A 21,748-nucleotide genomic window follows, 5' to 3' on the forward strand; every position below is an offset into this window, starting at 1 on the left:
TTTCCATTTCTGTCTTTGTTTTTTTGTTGTTGTTGTTATTTTGTCAATTCTCCTCAAGGTTATATATTTCTTTAAAACTGATATGACAAAAACTTTAGAAAAATTAGAATAAAATTCAAAAATTAAAAACTATTAATTTTTCAAGAAAAAAGATTTTTGGAAAAGTTTGTTAGCTCTGTCTATTTAGGCATGATTGAAAATTTTAATGAAAAAACAAGAAGTAAGAAATATATGCTTAAATTGTTGCTTTTGCAGAAAAAATCCATATCAATAAACGGTAAAAACTAAAAATTGTGTACTGTGGTATATGAAAGATTCACTTGTATGTATTTCACTTCTAACATTTATCCATTTGACCATAAGTATCTTCAAAAATATTTTGCAAAATTTCTAATAAGGAAATTGAGTATAAAGTCTAAACTAGGCAAATCAAATTCTTTAAAATGAAAATTCAAAAAGAATCTTATATTTTGAAGTAACTATGGAAGGAATACATTCTGTGATTCATTATTAACAATATTAATTTAGAGTATTTGTACCTGCTGACTCTTCATTGTATCTCTGATTCCTAAATTCCAGAGTAACTGTGAACAATAACTATATCTTTAATGACATTACCATATTTTGACATCATGTCTTCAACAAAAAATATCAAAGGTGAAAACAAAACACACACACACATACACATAATATTTTCATTATAAAGAGAATTGAAGCAAAGAGGTATGTTATGGTTCATGTCTAAATGTCTCCTCAAAGCCTCATTCACTCATAGGTGGCTTCCGAGGTGGCTGAGTCTAGAGTGTGTGATGCTGGGATTAAGGGTGTGTGATCACTAAACCAGTCCACTGAGTGGTTTGGCACCGCCCTAATCCCAGTAATCTGGATAAGATAAAAGGGGCAGAAAGGCCCTGTTAAATTTCCCTTGTTGCTTTTGCTACTTTGTGTGTGACATGTTATTTCTCCTGTTTAAGATCTGTCTGCCAATCTCCCTTGGAGCCAGCCAATTCTAGACCTAACCTCTACAAACTGTGAGCTAAATAAACCTTTCCTCCTTTAACTTTGAGTGTTGGGTATTTTGTCTCAGCAACAAGAGAAAAGTAACTAAATCAAGGTATTAAATGCTATTCTACAGCTTACCCAGGTCATTGAGACAGGAAGACAAATCAGGTCTCTTGGATTTCGATTCCAGTGGTCTAGTCACTGGTTTTGTCAACTCCTGTGTGAAACATCCATAAACAATACACAGTTCATGTTCCCTCTTCCCATAAAATAGTTGCCAAAAGAAACATGCCATTACCTTTCCCACGTACTGAGGCTCGGAGCCCATGTATTCTTCCAGCACAAAAAATTGATTCCATACCCAGCCACGTTTAACACGTTGGATATGTGCTCTTCGACCTGGCAGGTGGATAACATTTTTTCGAGGTTCTGTGGCTAAAGTCTGTTGTGGCTGTGGTTGAAGTGGTGTTAGGAGACCTCCATCAAACAGGACCCAGAGAAGCAGGGATAAACAGTTCCTTGTAAGCATTGGCAAAGGCTTTTCTACAGCAGAGTTATAAAAACTCCAGAGTTTAATGCAGAATTGTGGAATCCAGGTTTGAGGTTCTGTGGGCTTCACCACTTAGCTTTCTCTTTTATTGAAGGTAAGTTAATTCAGGCATTAATCTTTTTGAGGCTTCCGATGTATTATATTCCATCTAAAGGGACCTACAAAATAGATTAACAAAGATACATTAAATTAATAACATTTCATAATGATATTCCTCAGAACTATCTATATATATGCATTGAAACAAGCAGAGGGCAGACCCTAAAAGAAGTATATTGGCAAATACTCACTGTTACTGAAATTTTAAAATTTAGATAAATTATTTATGTTCTTTAAAACTTGAAAAATTATTAGTTACATTGAAGCAAAAGTCATATTTTACAGAGAAGCAATACATATGTAAATTCAATAAGAATTTCAAGGAGCATACACAAATTACTGTTTTACAAAAGCGTTCCTTAGAGTTGGAATTTGCAACTCAGCTCTATCCTGATAGTAAAATTTAATGTTAACAAAAGCTTATTGTAGGTTACAATTGCCACATTCAGCTATAGGAATAGAAACATTCCTGCATTTGGCAAGCAGGTAGTTGGGTAACAGGCTCCAGTCGGAATGGTGGAGCCTCAATGCCTAGGGAGTATGAGGTGTCTGGGGGACCTAAATGTTGGAGCCTAGGAAATCTATGTAAAGCTTCCAAAACAAAGAAACAAACCAAAATCAATGCAGGTTTAATTAAATGTCTACAAGTATGGTGTTTGCCAACAAGTCATCTGCAATTCAGGCCAAAGCTTGCTCAGTTATGTAGTATATAATAAAACTGTACAAGTATTCTTCATGAAGATCATAATTTTCAATATTAACAGGGCAACAATTCACCATGCTAGAAATAAGATGTAAGGTAGGCAGAGTCCAAAAATTATACACCATGTATTTTCTAGAGGGGCAATGTTAAAGGCAAAACAAAAGTATTCTAACTTGTCTACTATCTGAAGGTTAGATACTGACAAAAACTTAAATTGTATGTATTTTATTACATTTTCCAATTCTGGAAAACTAATGTTCCCAAAATTAACATGGATCCACTGTGCTCAATATGGCAGTTACTAGTTATACATGGCTACTTCATTAAAATTTGGTTATTTGGTACCAACACGTAATATAATATAAAATTATACACCAAATTTTAAAAACTTAATGGAAAATTAGAGTTATTAACTACTATATTTATTACTTTTTACATGTCAGTATTCAGATAGACTATGTTAAATAAATATATAAATTAAATTATGTTCTCTTATTCCATTTTTAGGGTACTTGCTAAAAAACTAAAATTCCACATGCAGTTTACGTTTTTGGTTGCATTATTTCCTGCTGGATACCTAATTTAGACAACAGAGTTTAAATCACATACTCATTTAATGTTTCTCTTAACATTGAGATTCAAATAGCTAACAGGAGTTATACCTTTTGTGTGGTAGCAATACATTAGCAGACCAGAGGATATTTGCATCTATTTTCAATATGCCTTTGTCCAATACGATAGACATATTTTCTTTGTTTCGAAATTTAAACATTAACATCGAAAGTGCCATAGTGTCCTGAACTTCCCTTTTTTTTGTCTTCCATGTTTCTTCCCATGCTCATCTGAATCATAGTTCAGGGTTATTTGGTTCAAATAGAGAGAATAACACAAGAAGAAATGAGAGTGAATAGAACTCTGGCCGGGGATTTAGCTCAGTGATTTCGCCGCCTGCTGCACAAGTGCAAGGAACCGAGTTCGACCCCCGGTACCAAAAAACAAACAAAGAAAAAAAACTCTGACCGCCCAGATCTGTTCAAGTATCTCTGATTAGTTTGTATTTCTGGTTTCTGATCTAGGAAATACTTTCTCCTCCATTAATTTGTAGATGTGAGGCATTAAAATGCAGATTTTAGAAAGCATTGACATCTAAATTTATTTTTCTAAAGATTTTTAACTTAATATAAATATGTTTTATGCAGGGCAACTGGTTATATTAATCATCAATACCATTACTCTGTTTGAAATTCTGCTTCCTTTTATAAGTCAAAAGTTTCTAAAATCTGAGTTTGGCTACCATAGAAATAGTTTTGAAATTCTAGTGTACTTATGTTATGTTTCTTCTCTTTTGTGTTAGAATGTGTCTACACTATGATGAAATTAGATAAGAAATGAATGATAAGTACTTAAAAATTTGAGTATAACATGGGAAGTTTGTTGCTTCTTAAACCATTCCCCGATATAGCCCCGACTGGTACCTCCAGAAAACAGAAAGAAATACAAAATATGGCAACAAGGCTGAAGTTAACTTAAGCCCCAGAGGACAATGTGCAACAAATCTCTCATTTTCCACAGGCCAATATCCTCTTCTTTCTTCTGGCTCCCATTGGACATGTACTCTCTCATAATATGTTGTGTTTCTTCTACACATCTGTGCAATTCCTTCATTCTTTTTCTAAATAGAATGGTCCATATATCTTGCCTATCCAATTACCTTCACCTTTTTTTCTTAGATTGTTGTATTTACAGAGATATTTATGTATTAGTAATTATTTCTGCTAATCTTTTCATTAGAATAATGACTTGTAGAGGTGATTGCATACTTTTTAGGAATCTTATTTTTTCCATGAATTCTAATATTTGTATATGAATTTTACAATGTGCAAAATTACACAATTATGTATCAAAGTGTAGTAAGTGTGGTATTCATGAATTTATCAGGGTCCGCTTAACTTTTGACATTCTTCTTTTCTTAAATGCAACTCTTTAGTTTTTATTCATACTACTAATAACTTAGAGATACATTCATGACATTATTTTTTTTTCTTTGTTGATGAAGTAAAGGGAGAAGGACAGAGTAATGATGTTTTCACTTTGGCATTTACAGTATTACCTGGGATGTGGTAGGTACCAAGTACATAGCTGTTACACTTCAGTAAATTATTCATGGAAGGATAGTAGCCAATTTTATCTAAACTTTACTGTGTTCCTCATAGTGTTACATATTCTGTGTGAGCACAACAGCTCTGAGAAGGAGTTGCTGTCTTTGTGACCATGCTGCACAAGCAATGGTGAAGAAAAGAAGTTAAATGCGTTGACCATGCTCCACGAGTTGGTACATTTTATGCAGACTGGAAGCTGTGTAGTCTGTCCCCAGAGCTCAGACTCTTGCATGCTACACTCTGCTGTCCCTCTGCTGATGAATGCAGAAACAGATAAAAAAAAAAAAAATACCTCGGGATTGCTGTCCTAGCAAAGTAGGGAACATGAGCTTGAAGGTCTACATACTTTTCCCTAAACAAGTAGATATTTCAATACTGAGCCACCTAAGTTTTCTTAAAATCACATTTCTTAAAAATATGAGACTGAAATTATCAGTCTTTTGAAGTCAGGACATCCAGGACTACCAGCTTCCACTCCGTGTTATAAGAAGGTATATAATTACAGGTAGAGGCAGACCGATTTCAATAATCTTAGTGTGTCATTAGCATTGAGTGATGGCTGATAATTGAGCAAGTGCTCAACAGCCTGACTAATCCACCAAGCCGGGCAAAAAATGGGTCCCGTGACCTGAAGTAATTGTGCTGACAGAAAAGCAAGTTGTTTCTGGCTGTGCCAGGCTCCCTTGCAGTTAGTCTGAGCTACAGGTGCAGTCCTTGGCTCAGATATCATAGTTGGCAGCATGTGTGACCCACTCAACAATTTTGCATCTAAGGATGGCTTCCAGTCTGGGTCTCACTAAAAATTAATTAAAAATGAGATGGCCTTTGGAATAAACTACTTCTGGTGTATCATTTTAAGAGAAATCATACTAGGGCTCAAGCTAATTAATTGTCCATTAAATAGCAACCCGAATGGTGGAATTACAGTGTTCTTCCTGTAGAGCTTTGTACTTGACTACATATGTAGTCAATTAGAATGTGTGTGAATACTTTTGCAACTCATCTCATTGCTTTAAGACCCTAAAATCTATTCCAAGTCTCCATATCTCTTCAGTCCTTTAGTGAGCAGATGAACTTGTTTTTCTCTGCAGGTTGGCACTCTCACTAAAGCCAGGCATCTAGCCACAGTGAGAGCCACAGAGCTTTGGAAGCATCCTAACAAAAATAATGCAAGGAAACAGAACCCTGATTTGTAATGGGACAGGAAACAACTCCCCCTGCCATAAACCATAGGCTAAATTATAAGGAAAGACGTTATCAAGCTATCAACGTGGGTATACTTGCCCCGCTGTCGAAGGTACTGTTATAAAAGGAAGAAAAGCAGACTTATTCTGAGGTGTCAGCACCCTGTGGAATCATGTGAACCTTAAAGCAGACATAATTGTTACAAAGGACATAGCCACAGGTGTATTTTATTCCATATATCCGATTTCAGGCATAGTGTTTAAAAATTTATACTGCTCTATTATTTCTAATGTCTTTTAGAGCCAAAATAGTTTTCCAAACACTTCCCAAACCTTATGTGAGTCTTGGGAGTCAAACATTCCTTTTAGTAGGAGAGGGTTTTTAAAAAATTATATATCAAAGCAGAAAGTATTTAGCTGTGAAAAATCAACAGATAGCAACAATTTCTCTTTAAGTGTGTTTCCCAAGCTGAAAGAGATATAAGGGCTATGGCTTCCATAGTTATATATTTAATTTTACATATAATTACTTACAAGACTAACCCCTAAGAAGGGGCCTATTTCATCTAAATTACATTGAAAAGGCTCTCTTTGTCAGGGGAGAACTTCAACTGACAGATATTTTAATTATTAAAAATAGTTCCCCATTATGACTAGCATACTAAGACTACCTATATATTGCATGATTCTTTAATGATAACCATGATTATGGTATACATTAAATTAATATTCTATGAAACAATTTTTGAAGAACATTTCTTTAAGTTTAAAACAGATAATTTATGCTTTTGCTCATCCCTTCTTGTGATTAATGATCTTTTAATTTGAAATAGTAATTAAGTGATTCACATTCAAAAATAATATAAAGGAAAGTATTCTTTTTGGGGGGGTGGGTACTGGGGATCGAACTCGGGTCTTTGCTCTTGCGCAGCAGGCGGCAAAACCACTGAGCTAAATCCCCAGCCCAGTACTCTTTTTCTTATTACAAAAATATAGAAATAATAACCATAAAATATTAAAAGGTCAACAGTGAATGTTACATCTTCTTTCACACTATTCTTTACCTTGGAACATGTTTTTAAACATGTTTTAGGTTTAAAACTTACATTATCTGGTTCTTCCTATAATAAGTGCATTATAATCAATAAACATTTAAGGGTTCTAGGAAAATTTAACAGTTGAAGCATATGACTTCTGATCTCGGTGTGGGGGCACACTCCTGACATCTGAGCACTCTGGAGGATGAGACAGGAGGACCTCCACATGTGGGAGCCCAGCCTGACTGCAGAGGGAGACCCAAACAAATAAACCAACCAAAAAACAGAATATGACTTCCAGAAAAATTATCTCCATGCTTTAATAGACATTGTTAAGCAACATTCTAACGTGTTCAAAAATGGTGGCTACTTGTATCACCTATAAGCCAAGCCTGAACAAAACAAAATAAACTCAAAATGAAAAATCTTTCCTTATTTGATAAGAGAAGAAAATTTCTCTTTTGATGAGAAAAGAAATGTGAAAACACATTTACTTTTGTGGAGTGATTTTAAATATATCAGTCAAAGACTCTTGATACTATATTCTGAATACAGTGATTTTACCGCCATAGTCTTTTTCCCAAAGATTCTTCACCACAGTGTAATCATGAGAAAATAATCAGACAAATCTCAATGAGGGAACATTTTATAAAATACTTAAATCATGCTTCCTAAGATCTGAGTATCATCAAAATAAGAAAAATTTAAGGAACATCATAGCCAAGAGGAGCTTACAGAGAGCTGACAACTAAATGCAGTGGAGGGGATCCTGACTAGAACAGGATCTTGGGTAAGATAATCCACAATTTGAATACAGAATGGAGTTTGGTCAATAACAGTGTATCAAGAGTGGTTATTGGTCTCCAAAAATAATGTACCTTTCAAATGTAATATGTTAATAAGAGAAATTGGATACCAGATACATAAAGGCACTATAAGCTCTATTTTCAATTTATTTATACATCTAAACAAGATGACATTGTGTTTATTTTTTCAAAAGGGAAAATAGTAAATAATGAGGTTCAGGAGTGAGTGTATCTTATCAAATAGATAGGGAAAGGAAATTCTGAGCAAAACAGGAGAGGGGGATTTTAAGAAGATAATTGCTGTATACTAAAGGGCCACAAAGCATGAGTCAAGTCTGGAACAGAAGAAACAATTCTAAGGGGGACTGCATCATAAAGGGGAAGATAATGCAGTAAAACTGTAGCACTGGATAGAGGTTTTAAATAAAAAAGAGTAAATGTACACTAAAAGTTTTTTGATCAATTAATACTACTCAATAGAAACCTGAGTAAACCATGGAAGACTATTTTTCACTTCTTGGAAATAAAAAAAGAAATGAAATGAAGTCATATCATCTTGCTACATCATTATTTCAGAGAGAATACAATTTTGTAAAAAGTGAGCTTACCTATATTAACATAAAAGACAACATATTTATGACAATATTCACTAAAAAGAGGTCTTTCACCAAGCTTCAGAGGATTCCTAATTCTTAAGAAATTGAATTTTGTAATTTAAGAGGATGTATTCAAGTAAATAAGAGATTTCCAAAATATTTCAAATCATTTGCTGAAAAATGTCCAGGATATTGTTCTCTAGTGGCTTAACTAGAAAATGGATGAAACAATCTGAATTCTGGAGACAATGTAGAAATCTACAAGTAATGTAATAAAAACAGGGAAAATAGACTTGAATCTTATTTCGAAATTCCCTTTGTAATGGATAGAAATCTTCAGTCTGGGGAATAATTCACCCAAAGAATCTCTAGTTTGATTATTGCTTCACAATGTCCGGAAGAAGTACACCTATGGTCTAAAATAGTATGGATTTTTTAATTGAATTCAAGGGGGTTTTTTGTCAACAAATAAGGGACAATGATCAATAGGAGTGAAATGAAAATTATATACAGGAACGAACCATTAGTAACTTAGGGTTACCTTACGTAGATTAAGCTTGGATTAAGTCCCAGTTATAGCCCTGTGGTCGAGATTGTCATAAGGATTTTAAATTCCTTCAAACTCTAGTGATCTTCCTGAACGCTAGCTTATGAAGTTAATAAACTCTGAAGGGAAAATGTTAATCAATATATTCTGCTATGGAAAGTTCATGATAGGATGAATGCTTCTGGAATGGCAGAATAGGGTTCAGCAGGCACTCTCCAAATTAAAATGTTCATTTTCCAGGAAATATATTTAACAATGATCTTTTAAGGCCGTAGAAATGTTCTTAAGTGTATGCAGCAAATGGAGAAACGTTCATTTAAGAAAAATTGAATCTTGGCAAAAACAGTTCAAATCCCATGTTAAAGAATGGAGGATGCAGTCAGGGAGGCTGGAGTCTTCCTATACCCAGCCCTGATCTGGAGCTATGATTTCACCTTAGCAGGGATGGGTGACCGATTTTGTTTCTCATTCTCTTTCCTGATCTTATGTTGCAGAAATAACTTCTCAAGGAGGTATAATAGAGAGAGCTAGACACTGTTTATCACAAGTTACAGGTAGAGGGTAAATATCTACTCTAGACCACTGAGTCAATGATGCTGGAACCTAATTACTTCACTTTTTTGGAGAGATTCCATATTCACAGTGGCAAACTGAGAAACCTCAAGCCTAGGACCTCCACAAATCCATTGAGTGAAAGTGTAGTTATAGGAAAACTAATTTTTGATGCCTTGCTTTGTTCCACAATTGCAAGTTCTCTTCTTTAATGGAAAGAAAGTCAAAAGTAGAAAGAGCTCTTTGGCTTTATCTGGGAGTATACAGTTTATTTGGAATAGTATGTAAATCCTTCTGCAAATTCATTGTGGAGTGTTATGAAAATCTGGTGCAGAGCAATTATAAAGAAGTTGATAGAACCATAATACAAGCAAAGGGACAATCAAGGATAGATTTCATGAGATCACAGGCAACTCTGGAGGTAGGGAAGGCAATGAATGAATTTCAAGATTTTGTTAGTAGCAATCAATAAAATACATGAAGTAGATATGAAACAATTCTCCCAGCTCTTCTCAGACCTTTCAACGTGGCAGGAGCCAGCAACATGGAAAATATCATATGAAGCCAGGTTAAAAGACAGAAAAAGGAGAAATATCCAAAATAAAATATTTAAAAATATGATGTCAGAATAATAGCACACATTCAAACAGATATTAAAGAGAAATATTATTAAAAGGTTTTTTAAAGAAGCCAAGAGCAATTTTGGAGATGAAAAATACAATAGAAGAGCTTAACATTAGCTTTAGTCTGACAGAAGAGCAATACTAAAATTTGGCCACATCTATTTTGCCCAATTACAATATACTGAAATTGAAAATTGAATTGAAAATTCTTTCTACAGAAGAAAATTTGGAAAGTTAAGAAGTGGGAAAACCACAGCAATCCTAAACAATAAATTATTCTAATAAGAAATTACAGAGAAATTACAAAGTAATTTGAGATCAATCAAAATGATAATAGAATATTTCAAACTTGTGACATATGACAGAGCAGTGCATAGAAAAGTATGTTAGCTATATATTCGTAGTGTTAACTAGCTTTCCCCGCATGTTACACAGCTTATCATCACTATGACAAACACCTGAGAAAACCAACTCATGAGGAGTAAAGATGTTTTTTGAGCTCAGTTTCAGAAGGTTCAGTCCATGGTAGCCTTTCTCAAGTCACAACATTATGGTGGGAAGCATACTGTGGAACAAAGCTGTCTCCCTCAGGTGGGGGAGAAGCAGAGGGAGAGAGAAAGGAGCCCAACATATTCCCCAAAGACCTACTTCCTCCAAGAAGTTCACACCTTTAAAGTTTCTAACATCTCCCAATTGTTCCATAAATTGGGGACCACACTTTCAACACATGAGCTTCTACGGAATATTTAAGATCCAAATCACGGCATAATTACATTACAAAAAAAGATCTCAAAGCAATATTCCAACTTTCCACTGAAAAACCAGACATAAGGAGCATAAAGTAAATAGAAAAAAGAAATGGTAAACATTAAAATAGTAATAAATGATACTGAGAATAGATAAGAAATTAACATGTCAAACTTCATTCTTTGAATGTATCATTAAAACTCATAAAGTTTTAGCTATATTAATTATGAAGAAAGGAAGAAAATAATTAAATTACTGAGATCAGTAAAGAAAGTTGGAACGTCACTATTAACTTTATACCAACAAAGCAGTATGTAACAATTGCTATGAAAAACTTGGTTCCCACTAATTTAATAACTTTGATGAAATGGCATATTCCTAAAAGTGTAAAATTAATGAATTTAACTCAAAGATTTAGAAATTTTGACTTAGAAAAATTTTATTATGTATACCAATAATGAATAAATAAAATAAATAATTTCAAATATTTCCACAATGAAAATGCCAGAATTTGATGGGTTCAATGTTGAACTCTACCACTCAAAGAATATTTAATAAATAACCTTCAAATTTAAAAAAATAAAAGTTGGTGAAACACACCCCACTTTATTCTTTGAGGCCATTTTGTTTCCAATGTCAAATCCAGCCAAGATGACAAAAGGAAAGCAAACACGTCTTCACCTAGCACACACAACTGTAGAAAAGTATCTCTTATGAATACAAGTGTAAAAACCCTAACCACAGTCTGATATGCATAATCTAGCAATACATAAAAGAGACTATACTTCATGATAAAATGGGATTTATCACATAAGTACAATGCTGTTTTAATACCCAGTAATTATTCAGTGTCACACTCGTGCCAATAGAATAAACAATGCAGTAGAAAACAAAACAAATGCATGATCATATTTGAATGCTCAATTATTTAACCATATCCAACACATTGCATTAATCACAGCAAAAAAAAAAAGAACAAATAAGAAATAAAGCAAACCCATGTAACCCCAAAAGGTAAATTTAACAAGCACAAATAACATCATGGTAATGGCTGTATGTTTTCTCTGAGAGCAGAAATAAAACATGTATATGTGCTATGTGCTCATTTTCTGTTTCTAAAAAGTTCATTCTAATTGAAGTTTTGTTGGAAACTTTTCCTAAAACGGGGGGAAAGTAACACATTGGAAATAAAGAAACAATTATCTCAATTTGCAGATGACATGTTCATCTATATAGAATAAAGTGAAGAATGCATATATATATATATATATATATACACACACACACACACATACACACGTATATACACACAGATATGCTTATGTGTCCAAAATCTGGCACCATATAAGATCAATATAAAAAATCAATTGTAGCCTGAGCATGATGTCGCATGCGTGTAATCCCAGCACTGGGGAGGCTGAGGCAAAAGGATCACCTCAAGTTTGAGGCCAACCTGAGATACACGGTGAGGACAAGGTCAGCCCAGAATACATAGGCTGTCTCAAAACAACAACTACAAAAGTCAATTTCTACACGCTGGAAATGTCACTCTGAAAGTTAAATTAAGAAAGTGATCCCATTGACAATAACATGAGAAAGACGATATTTCATCCAAAATGTAACTAATAAATTTAAGCTAAACAAACCCACAGAAGATTCCTGAAATAAATTAGTGAATGTCACAATTAGTGGAAGGGCATGTCGTGTTCATAGACTGAAACAGTTAGCATTATTGAGAAGAATTAATTCTCCAAATTGTACTTAATGCAATTCTTAGCAATATTACAGCTATCATTATAGAAATTGACAGAGTTATTCTGAAGTTCACATAGAAATGGAAGAAACACTGAATATGAAATGCAATTCTTTTTAAAAAGAAATAATTTGTAGGACTAGAGCTTCTCTAAATAAAATGTTAGTACACACATGCTATAATCAGTGATTACTTTGTTGAAATATAATTGAGATTTGAAATCAAAATGTATGCTTATGGTCAAACGATTTTCCACAAGCTTTCCTCATGTATAAGCAAGAACATTTTTTTCCCTTTTTTTCACAAACAACTCTGTGAAAATTGAATATCCACCTAAAAAAAAAGAAGGTGGTCTTGGGGGCAGGGATTTAGCTCAGTGGTTCCGGCGTCTGCCTCGCAAGTGCAAGGTCCCAAGTTCGATCCCTGGTACCAATAAAAAAAAAAAGGTGGTCTTATACCTTCACCATATGGAAAACTTAGCACATGGTAGATAACAGACTGAAACTTAAGATTTAAGACTCTTAGCTAAAAACATAGGATAGGATAAAACCATAGGATATGCTTGTGTGCATTTTAAAAATAAAATCCCCAAAGCACAAATGATAATGAATATAAATTGGATTTATAAAAAAGTCAACAATTGCTTACTCTAAAGAACATTAGTATAGAAGCGAGAAAAAATAAGTTTAAATTATATATCTGAAAAGATATTTGTATTCCAAATATACAAAGACCATTTATTATTTGAAAATAAAAAGACTGATAAAAAAATCAATAATTCAGAGGATAGAATAGAAATTTCTCCAAATAAGATATGCCAAGGGGTAATAAGCACACAAAGGATGGTAAACATCATTATCTGTAGGGAAAGGCAAATCAAAGCCACAATGAGGATGGCAATAATTTAAAAAATATACAATAGCAAGTGTTGGAAGGGGATGTAGAAAAATCAGAATGGCCGTACATTAATGGTAAACATCTAAAATGACACAGCCCATTTCGGTATCATTTTGGCAATTCTTCAGAATGTTAAATGTAGTCAGCATATGACGCAGACATTTCAGTCCTAGGTATAAACTCAGGAGAATTGAAAGCATCCATCCATACTAAATTGTGTATGCAGCTGTTCACAAAGCATTACTCATAAAAGCCAAGCAGCGGAAACAAAACAGTAACAAGATGATTCGATAAACACAATGTATCGTATTCATTTGTAGGTTTTCAATGTACTGGGGCACTGAAGACAGGAAAAATGTGTAACCAGGAGCAGCAGTAAATTGCACAAGCTTCATGGAGTGATGCTCAGATAGCATTCCCTTCCTTGCTTCAGGGAGTCTGCCCAGAGGCTTAGGTCAGGGCCACCACTCAGAGGGAAAAGGCAAGGGAGGTTTCAAGGGACAGGAGATCCAGAGAGGTGATTTACATATCTGACTGATGTCCTTCTGGGTCAAGAAATCCCAGAGTTGCAGCAGCTTGGATTTTATAACCACAGGCTAGGGGTTATCTATTTCTAGCAGTTGTAGCATGAAGTTTTGTAGGGTGAGTAAGTAAGTTATTCTCTAAATGGATGCAAATCTACCTGTTTGTATAATTTTAAAAATAATTAAATGCACGAATATTTTATCTTAACTCAAAGGGAGTTTTCAGGTAATGGATTTTATCCTGCAGTGAAAACACAAATAAACAGAAGACAACATAATAGAGCCCCATTATATGGCTTATTCGTATGACACCATGCGATGGAATATTATTCAGCAATGAAAATAGATAATGTTTCCATACATACTAACACATGTATGAACCTTTAAAGTGTTTTGCTAAATGAAAGAATTTTGCCACAAAAGACCATAATCTATGCCGTATGGATTTCATTTATATGAAATGACCAGACTAGGAAAATATAAAATAGTATAAAGTGTATTAGTGGTAGCCCAAGGCACTAATATATCTAGGATGATGTTGGGAAATGTTTCCTGTTGGTTATGGGGTGCCTTGGGAGGGGAAAACTTCTTGAAATGAGACTGTGGTGATGGTTGTATAACAATGAGATATGCCAATAAAACATCGAATTTCATACTTTTAATGACTGAATTGTGTTTTGTGGAAATTACATCACAGCAAAGCTGTGCATAAATATTTATAAATGGTAGACTGTGCACAAGATTTGGGGCTATAGAGGATCTGCAGTTGCCCTTCTTGGAGTGATTTGAATCAAGTAAGAGCTAATGCCTGAGTCAATATATTTTACATGGCAGTCATCAGAGTCCACTTCCACACTGTCTGTAGCTCAGATTTCAAACTATTGCTGCTGATTTACTAGTGCTACTGTCACAGCACTTCACCAGGACCTCCCAGGCCTCATCTGTTTTATAGAAACTGCCTGGGCTAGACATAGCTTCCTGTTTGGTTCATCTGGGCTACAGAAGGCAACCTAGAAGCGGACTGTCACACACAAGACTTTCTTTGAATACACAAACCCAGTGACCTTGAGACAGGCAGAAGTCTGAATTGGGCTGGGATGTAGTTCAGTAGCAGAACATTTGCCTAGATAGCTTGATGCCCAGGGCTTGATGCCCCATACTGGAGGGAAAGTCTATACCATCCCTTGACGTATCTGTGAGACTGAACCTCAATCCTTTTATTGATGCCTAACAACAGAGAATCTCAAAGCTTTGAAGAATCAGAATACTTAATGGAGTGGGTACTTTCATTCACCAAAATTGGGGAGAGACTAAAACCATGGTAAAAAGGGAGCCAGGCTTAGCAGAAGGTGTGTTTCTTAGAGCAATGTACACAGGGGAGTAGGTAATGACAGAGACCATAAAGACTGTGTGTGTGTGTGTGTGTGTGTGTGTGTATGTGTGTGTGTGTGCATGCTTGCATGGAATATAGGTAAGTGGGCAAGAAGAGGAGGAAAAAAAGGAAACAGATTTTTGGAATGAGTTTTAAAACTGGCGTTACATTAAGTGCCAAAGGAGCATTGTTTACCATTTATTTGAGGAATAGTGAAACATACATTTAGGAATATGAATGGAGATTGGATTTTTAATTTTTAAATAGAAAGTTAGGAAGAGGTGGCAAAAATGAAAGGAAGTCTACTAAGGAGGAGAGAAATATTTAGGTAGTAGAAAAATTCTTTAATGTAAGAATTCTAGATAATATTTTGTTTTGGTACCAGGGATCGAACTCAGTACCTTGTGTTTGGAAGGCAGGCGGCAGAACCATTGAGCTAAATCCCTGGCCCTAATTCTAGATAATATTGACATCATGCAAGACTCAGAAAACATTTTTTATTACAATTTACCTTACATTCTTTTATATTTGTAACTCTTGATATGTCTCATTACAAAGCTTCAAATATAAGTGCCTAAACAATTATATTATTCTCTCCAGTCTTACCAGTATTCTATCAATACGACTTATCATGTACTCTATTTTTCATATACATATATGATCCATATGATATATATGTACATATGTATTAGAGAAACCTTATTCCACCTTAGATAATATATATGTACATAATTAATTTATTCTATTACAATACCGTTGTATTAAAATAGCTCTGTTATAATTTCCATCCTCATGAATGGATTAAAGTTGTTATTGAATGAATGGATTGATCGTGAAGAGATAAGTTAGCCTCCCTCTCTGGCGCTCTCTTTCAGCCTCTTCCTCATATCATGAGGCGATACAATCAGAGAGCTCTCAGTGGATGCCACAAAACCTGCTACAATAGGTAGGAAATGTCAGCGTACACTGATCAACACCCCTGGACCCGCTGAAGAAATGCTCTCTCGGTGACTTATGCGTGTTCCTCAATTTCATCCTGAATGAATACAGTACTTTAGCAGATGTCTGCTCTGCCTTCAACACTTAGAGAGAGCAATGGTGACAGAGGAAGAAAAACAAAAGTCACACTTCCATGACTGCTTCTGATCTTGGATCCTGAAGTACCATCTCTCATGGAAGCAGATCTAACAAACTTTTTATCTTTTTAATGTATTTACTATTATTTAGTTCTCTTCACTGTGTCTCTCTTAGCAGTTGTGATACTGTTAAAATAGGTAGAAATATTTTATCATTGAACTCTAAAGGATGATATAGGTAGATTTCATCTTTATACCTAGTAGTTCAAAAATAGAATGAGAATCTTAACAACTATAAAGATCCGCTTTGATACAGATTTTCTCAAATGATAAACTGCTCTGTATTTGATGGCATGCACATGTACACAAACATTGACTAAGACATTTCATTAACGTCTTAAAATGCATTATGTTTTGTTTCTGTGGCCAGGAGAATCCTTATTACTTCTTATGCACCTAATCATTTACTATTTATTAAACACCTAATGAAATTCCTACATTAGATTGTTTTACGGATGAATAGATCTCTTCGAGAAATCTATAAAAGTAATTCTATGCTTTGAAAGTCACTAATTCTGAATGTTTTATATCAAAGACAATAAAATGATATTCACATTTCTCATTCAGTTTGAGAAAGTTACTTTGTAGTGAATATTTTTGCAAATACAGCATCACTGACACAGAAGTATAAGAGAAAATGACACTATGTAAGTAAAGGAAGTCACATCTTCTTGTCAAGTTAGATTTTTGACACTGAACATAAATTTGTTAAGGTACTTTATCATTATGACTTGGAAGAAAAATCAATACTACATTTGTAAGGGTAGGATTCATTGAAACTAAACCAAGAACCTGCCCCGATGAGGCTGTATTTAAGCAAACTCACTATGGATGTTATAAGAAAGTGTAGTGACACATCTATGGATGTTAATACTGAGGAGTTATTTGTTTATAGAGGCTTTGCCAACAAATAGACACCTTACCAAAACTATGCTGTGTATATAATACAACATAGAAATTTAGCTGTTTTAGTTGTCATAAATCTGAGTACCAAATAACTTCATAATCTGATACACAACGTGATTGTGTCATGAATTGAGGGAAAAGTGTATAATTATACCTATAATTGAATAGACAATTATAAGGGTTTCTTAGGAACTCCACAACGTTAGTTGAATATGTTGTAAATATTGATTTCAGTTGGCCTACATGGTTTGATTTATGTTAATTTCAATTTTTGTGGTCAAATTTGGTATTATTTCCATGAAGAATTCCAAGTCTTCTGTTGATTTTCTGATGGTCTGATCTAATTCTGTCAATTCTTTTTATGTAAATTTTCAGTCATTTTGAAATATATATGCGCACAGAGAACGTGGAAGGTACACAGTTTTATTTATCTAACAAACATGCCCATAATCTGAATATCTTTCAATAAGTAACGCATGCATTTGTTATAAAATGTGTCATGAGTAAATACTTATTGAAGTTGTCTATTTTCAAAAATATTAACATACTTCTAAAAAGTTGTATCATTTATTATCCATTATTTAAACAAAATTTCTATTCAGTGATTATTATCTTCATTTTATGGACAAGAAGACAGAGAGAAAGTGAAGTTTGTCTTGCACTTTCTCAATGCTCTGCGCCTCCACTGGCCTTAGCCGAGAAAATGTCCAAAATATCTTCCTGCTCCAGAAAAGATTCCTCCCCCCACAGATTGCATAAATGCTCTGTAATTTGGGGTACTCTTACTCATCTCTTTTCTACCTCATTCATGTGTTTCACACAATATCATAAACACTTCTTACAGTTGGAGGCATCATTATTGAGGTTATATTAATATTAATAGAAATAAAATGTTACAATTAGTGAATTAAAGATATAATGGCGAGTCTTTCAGCAATAGTCATAGAAAAGCCTCAGTCTTCCATAGGGGAAAATAAAAAAAAAACTAAGGGAGTTTGTTTTCATTCATTTTTCTTGGCTTCTTCACTTTCCAAAACCACATAGTATTCCATACTATTCCATAGTATTTCTAAACCACATAGTATCAGGGTTTCAGTATTGCTCATTCAACTGATTTTCCAATCAGCCTCAAGTTATGTCCAGATGTACAAATGATGTCAAAGTTAGTCTCCAGGAGATGCTATAGCACTGCAGCTGCACATTTTATGGTACAGCGCTACTTGAGAGACTTTTGAATTTAAGTAAATCAGTAGGAACTGGGCTATCTGCAATGGAAAATGCTTCAATATTGTGTAATAGTAAAATAGAAAAATTTGTTACCTTGGTACAAATTTAGGAAAACTATACTAAAAATTCAGATATTTGAACAATATTTTACAAAAAGTTAATAAGCAAGGAAAACAAAAACAAAGGGAGTAGGTGATATTGTGTAGATTGGTGGTCTTCATTAATAAATATGTATATACTATGACTTATTTTTACTGTGGTTCCGTAAAACGTTATGCATGAAGACTTGTGGCACTAAAGGTTTTGGTGTAGAAAATGAAAGAAGACACATGAGTATGCATCATAAATACAGCAAAGATATAAAATGATTTATAGACAAAGGATGTGGTACTATAAAGCAATCAAAAGTAATGAACTAGATTCACACATAGCAACACAGATATACCTCATACCCATAGTGTTGAATGAGAAAGCATGATACAAAATGATAATTTTAACAAAGATATTATCAACACTTTAAGAATCATGCATAATCATAATCAAATTTTATAACACTCATCTAAGGAAAAGTGTAGTAAATGAACTGGAAGAATACATCTATTCTTGAACGGTTATTTCAAGAAATGTGGAGGCCTGGAGAGGAAAAATGAAGGAAATATCCTACAAAGACTGAGACAATATCAAGCAATGCATTGTGCCATGAGGTTAGTGTGCTATGGCCTGAACTCCATGATCAATTCAGCTTTATTCTTTGGGTTTCTGACAAGGAGGGTGGAGTACCTAGAAGCACAGCATGTGGGCAGGTTAGGCCCAGGGTCCAACACTGAGGCATGGAGTGATTGTATTACTGCAGAGATGCCTCCTGAGTGATAACGCAGATGACAGATGATGACAGGCTGCAGAAACACTCTCTGTGATAATATGTCTTATGTCACATCAGGCTCATAATGAATTTGGAAGGGATTTGGAGCATTAATCAATGCTTTTTCAGCAACGATCCTAAAAAAGAATGCTTTATAGACTGGTACTACACTAATTTCAAAAGTCTAAACACATTACTGAATTGAGATAGTTGTTTCTCAATTTTAGAATGTATAATTTGAATGCAGTTTATAAAAGGTAACAAGCAATTAAGAGAATATTTTGAGAGTAGTATTTGCTTCACTAAAATGTCCATAAAATATCACTGATCTGATCATCATATTTCATCCTACTTTTTAGGCTATTTGAAATGTGGGGTAAACAATCCTCCAGGCATCACTTGTGTCTCTTCAAATCTTTACAGAAATGAGGCACTGTTTCTCTTTTGGTTCTGGTCCATATTTTGAAGAATGGAAGACAGAGACGAGGTATTTTGCTGGATCAAAGGCCAGGTCTACTTAGAGTTTGGGAGATAGAAGTAAAACATCCCACTAGAGCAAAGTTAAGCTGGCTGAGTGCCCATTATAAATGATTCATGCTTTCAAAGCTCAGGGATCACCTCCTGTAATGCAGCTCACTGCTTGTGCAGGTGTCGCTTGGTCTTTTTCACATCAGCTGTGGGATTCTAGGCTCAGGTACCTGCCACTAGAAAATGCTGATAGAATGGCTACTACTGTCACTGTGAGTAATGAAGTACATTGTCTGTGACCTGTGAGTCTCAAGCCTTCCACCAGCATTCAAGTAATGGGCAGTCTAACTTGTTAACCTGTAAGAAAGCCAGAATCTTAAACATTTCACAGTTTCTCACAACAATCAAGAGGAAGCCCATTGGGCACACTCTAAAATCTGAATTGTTTTGCATTTGTACCCAAAGCAAAACAAATATATTTTATTTATTGAAAACATTAAAAGAAATTCCTTGGGTTATCAAAGTATAGTTATAGGAGAAGCAAATGTCCAAATCCATCCTGTTAGGATCCCAGCTAGTCCCAGAATTAAATTGACAGAAGACAAGGGGACAGCACAGAAATTTGCTTAAAGCAAGTTGTAGGTATAGTAACATCACCTTCACAGTAAATGAAGACAGGCATAAAAGTCAGAGTGCATCAGTTATATACCAAACACTAGCAAGTTGTGAAACTGACCAATTCAAAGGAGCTTGGGCTGGGATAGTTAATTGCATAGCAAAGTGACTGGGAAAGGAAAAGTTTGCTCAGTAAAGTTTTCATGAAAAAGCAACACTCTGCTTCAATTTCAAGTCCTTGTGATAATAATGCTGCTTTCTGATATAGAATGACATTTTCCATATGGGAATTTCATCTCCTGCTTTTAAGCACCAGAATGAAAGTCAATGTGAAGTTTTTGCATCTGCTGGAGTTTTTTTTGTGTGTGTGTGTATGTTTTTGAAATAGTCAATATGCAAGAGCAGCATATTTTGGGGTAGTATATTCTTAAATCTTTCATTGTGCAGGCAGAGAATTTACATGGATAGCTGAAGTAGTCACTCCACTGTATCGCATGATTTGAGGGCTTCAGAATGCTCCCGAAATGGAAGATAGATGAAGAGAAGAGCCCCTACTCTCCCTTCCAACACACAGAGGAATTGGGGCAATAAAAGGAAAATTGCATTTCAATGAAAGACTGAGGGAGATCTCTCAGAATTAGCAAGAAAAGGTGAGAATCACTGAAAAGCTTAGAGAATTAGAATGGCAAAAAATATGAGAAACTATTCTACAGCAGCTCTGCCCTTACTTCTTCAGCCATGGGGAAGAGCGCATTGCCAGGAAAAATTAAATTGTAAAGCAACACAACCACCATCAATCAATGTAGACTGGCAGCCTTAACTACAACAGAATTTCACAGGTTTTACATCCAGATTGAAGAGCTTCCTAGATCCATGTGACTGCTTTGCTCCAGAGAAGAAACTCAGATCGGGCCTTCAGAACCAAGCTGCTCCTGTTGGTAACTGTCTTCAGAACAGAGGTACTGCTAGACTGCATCCAGGGCCAGGGATCACTGGTAACCCTAGCACTGAAGTTGACACTGACAAATGCCCCAGAGCTTGTGCTGGCTTCACAGAGTGAGAGTGCAAACACAGAAACCTAAAACTATTTGACTCTAGATATTTAACTACATGCACCTTCAGAAACACATCTCTGCAAACTTTGCAGCAGCACCTCCACAAGAGTTTGCAGTCTATATTATTGAGGATCTCATAAACACCGTTAATGTGAATTAGAGCTGAGGCAATCACACAGAGGTTACCTTTCTCTGCTCAGTGGGACCTGAAGCCAACGCAGCTGCTCAACTAAAGCAAGGGAAGGCAACTAAGCCTGACATCTCCAAAGAGATTTGAAATGCCTGGAAAAGAATAAAACATAATGATCCCATGAAAACTAAGCAAGGT

At 34.8% G+C, this 21,748-nt stretch overlaps 1 protein-coding gene across 1 annotated transcript in view; it reads right to left on the minus strand.

Annotated features, from left to right (window-relative positions):
* Positions 1–21,748, minus strand: part of Cdh12 (cadherin 12) — a 1,034,931-nt gene that overhangs the window by 287,838 nt on the left and 725,345 nt on the right. The window contains exon 4 of the mRNA XM_087189265.1: positions 1,301–1,710. Coding sequence (XP_087045391.1) covers positions 1,301–1,531 — 231 coding nt within the window. The 5' untranslated portion in view covers positions 1,532–1,710. The remainder of the gene's footprint in view (positions 1–1,300; positions 1,711–21,748) is intronic.

Source organism: Heterocephalus glaber, unplaced genomic scaffold (genome assembly GCF_053883595.1).
Source record: "Heterocephalus glaber isolate CG9 unplaced genomic scaffold, H.glaber_assembly_v1.0 deba00001538, whole genome shotgun sequence".
Classification (NCBI taxonomy): Eukaryota; Metazoa; Chordata; class Mammalia; order Rodentia; family Bathyergidae; genus Heterocephalus; species Heterocephalus glaber.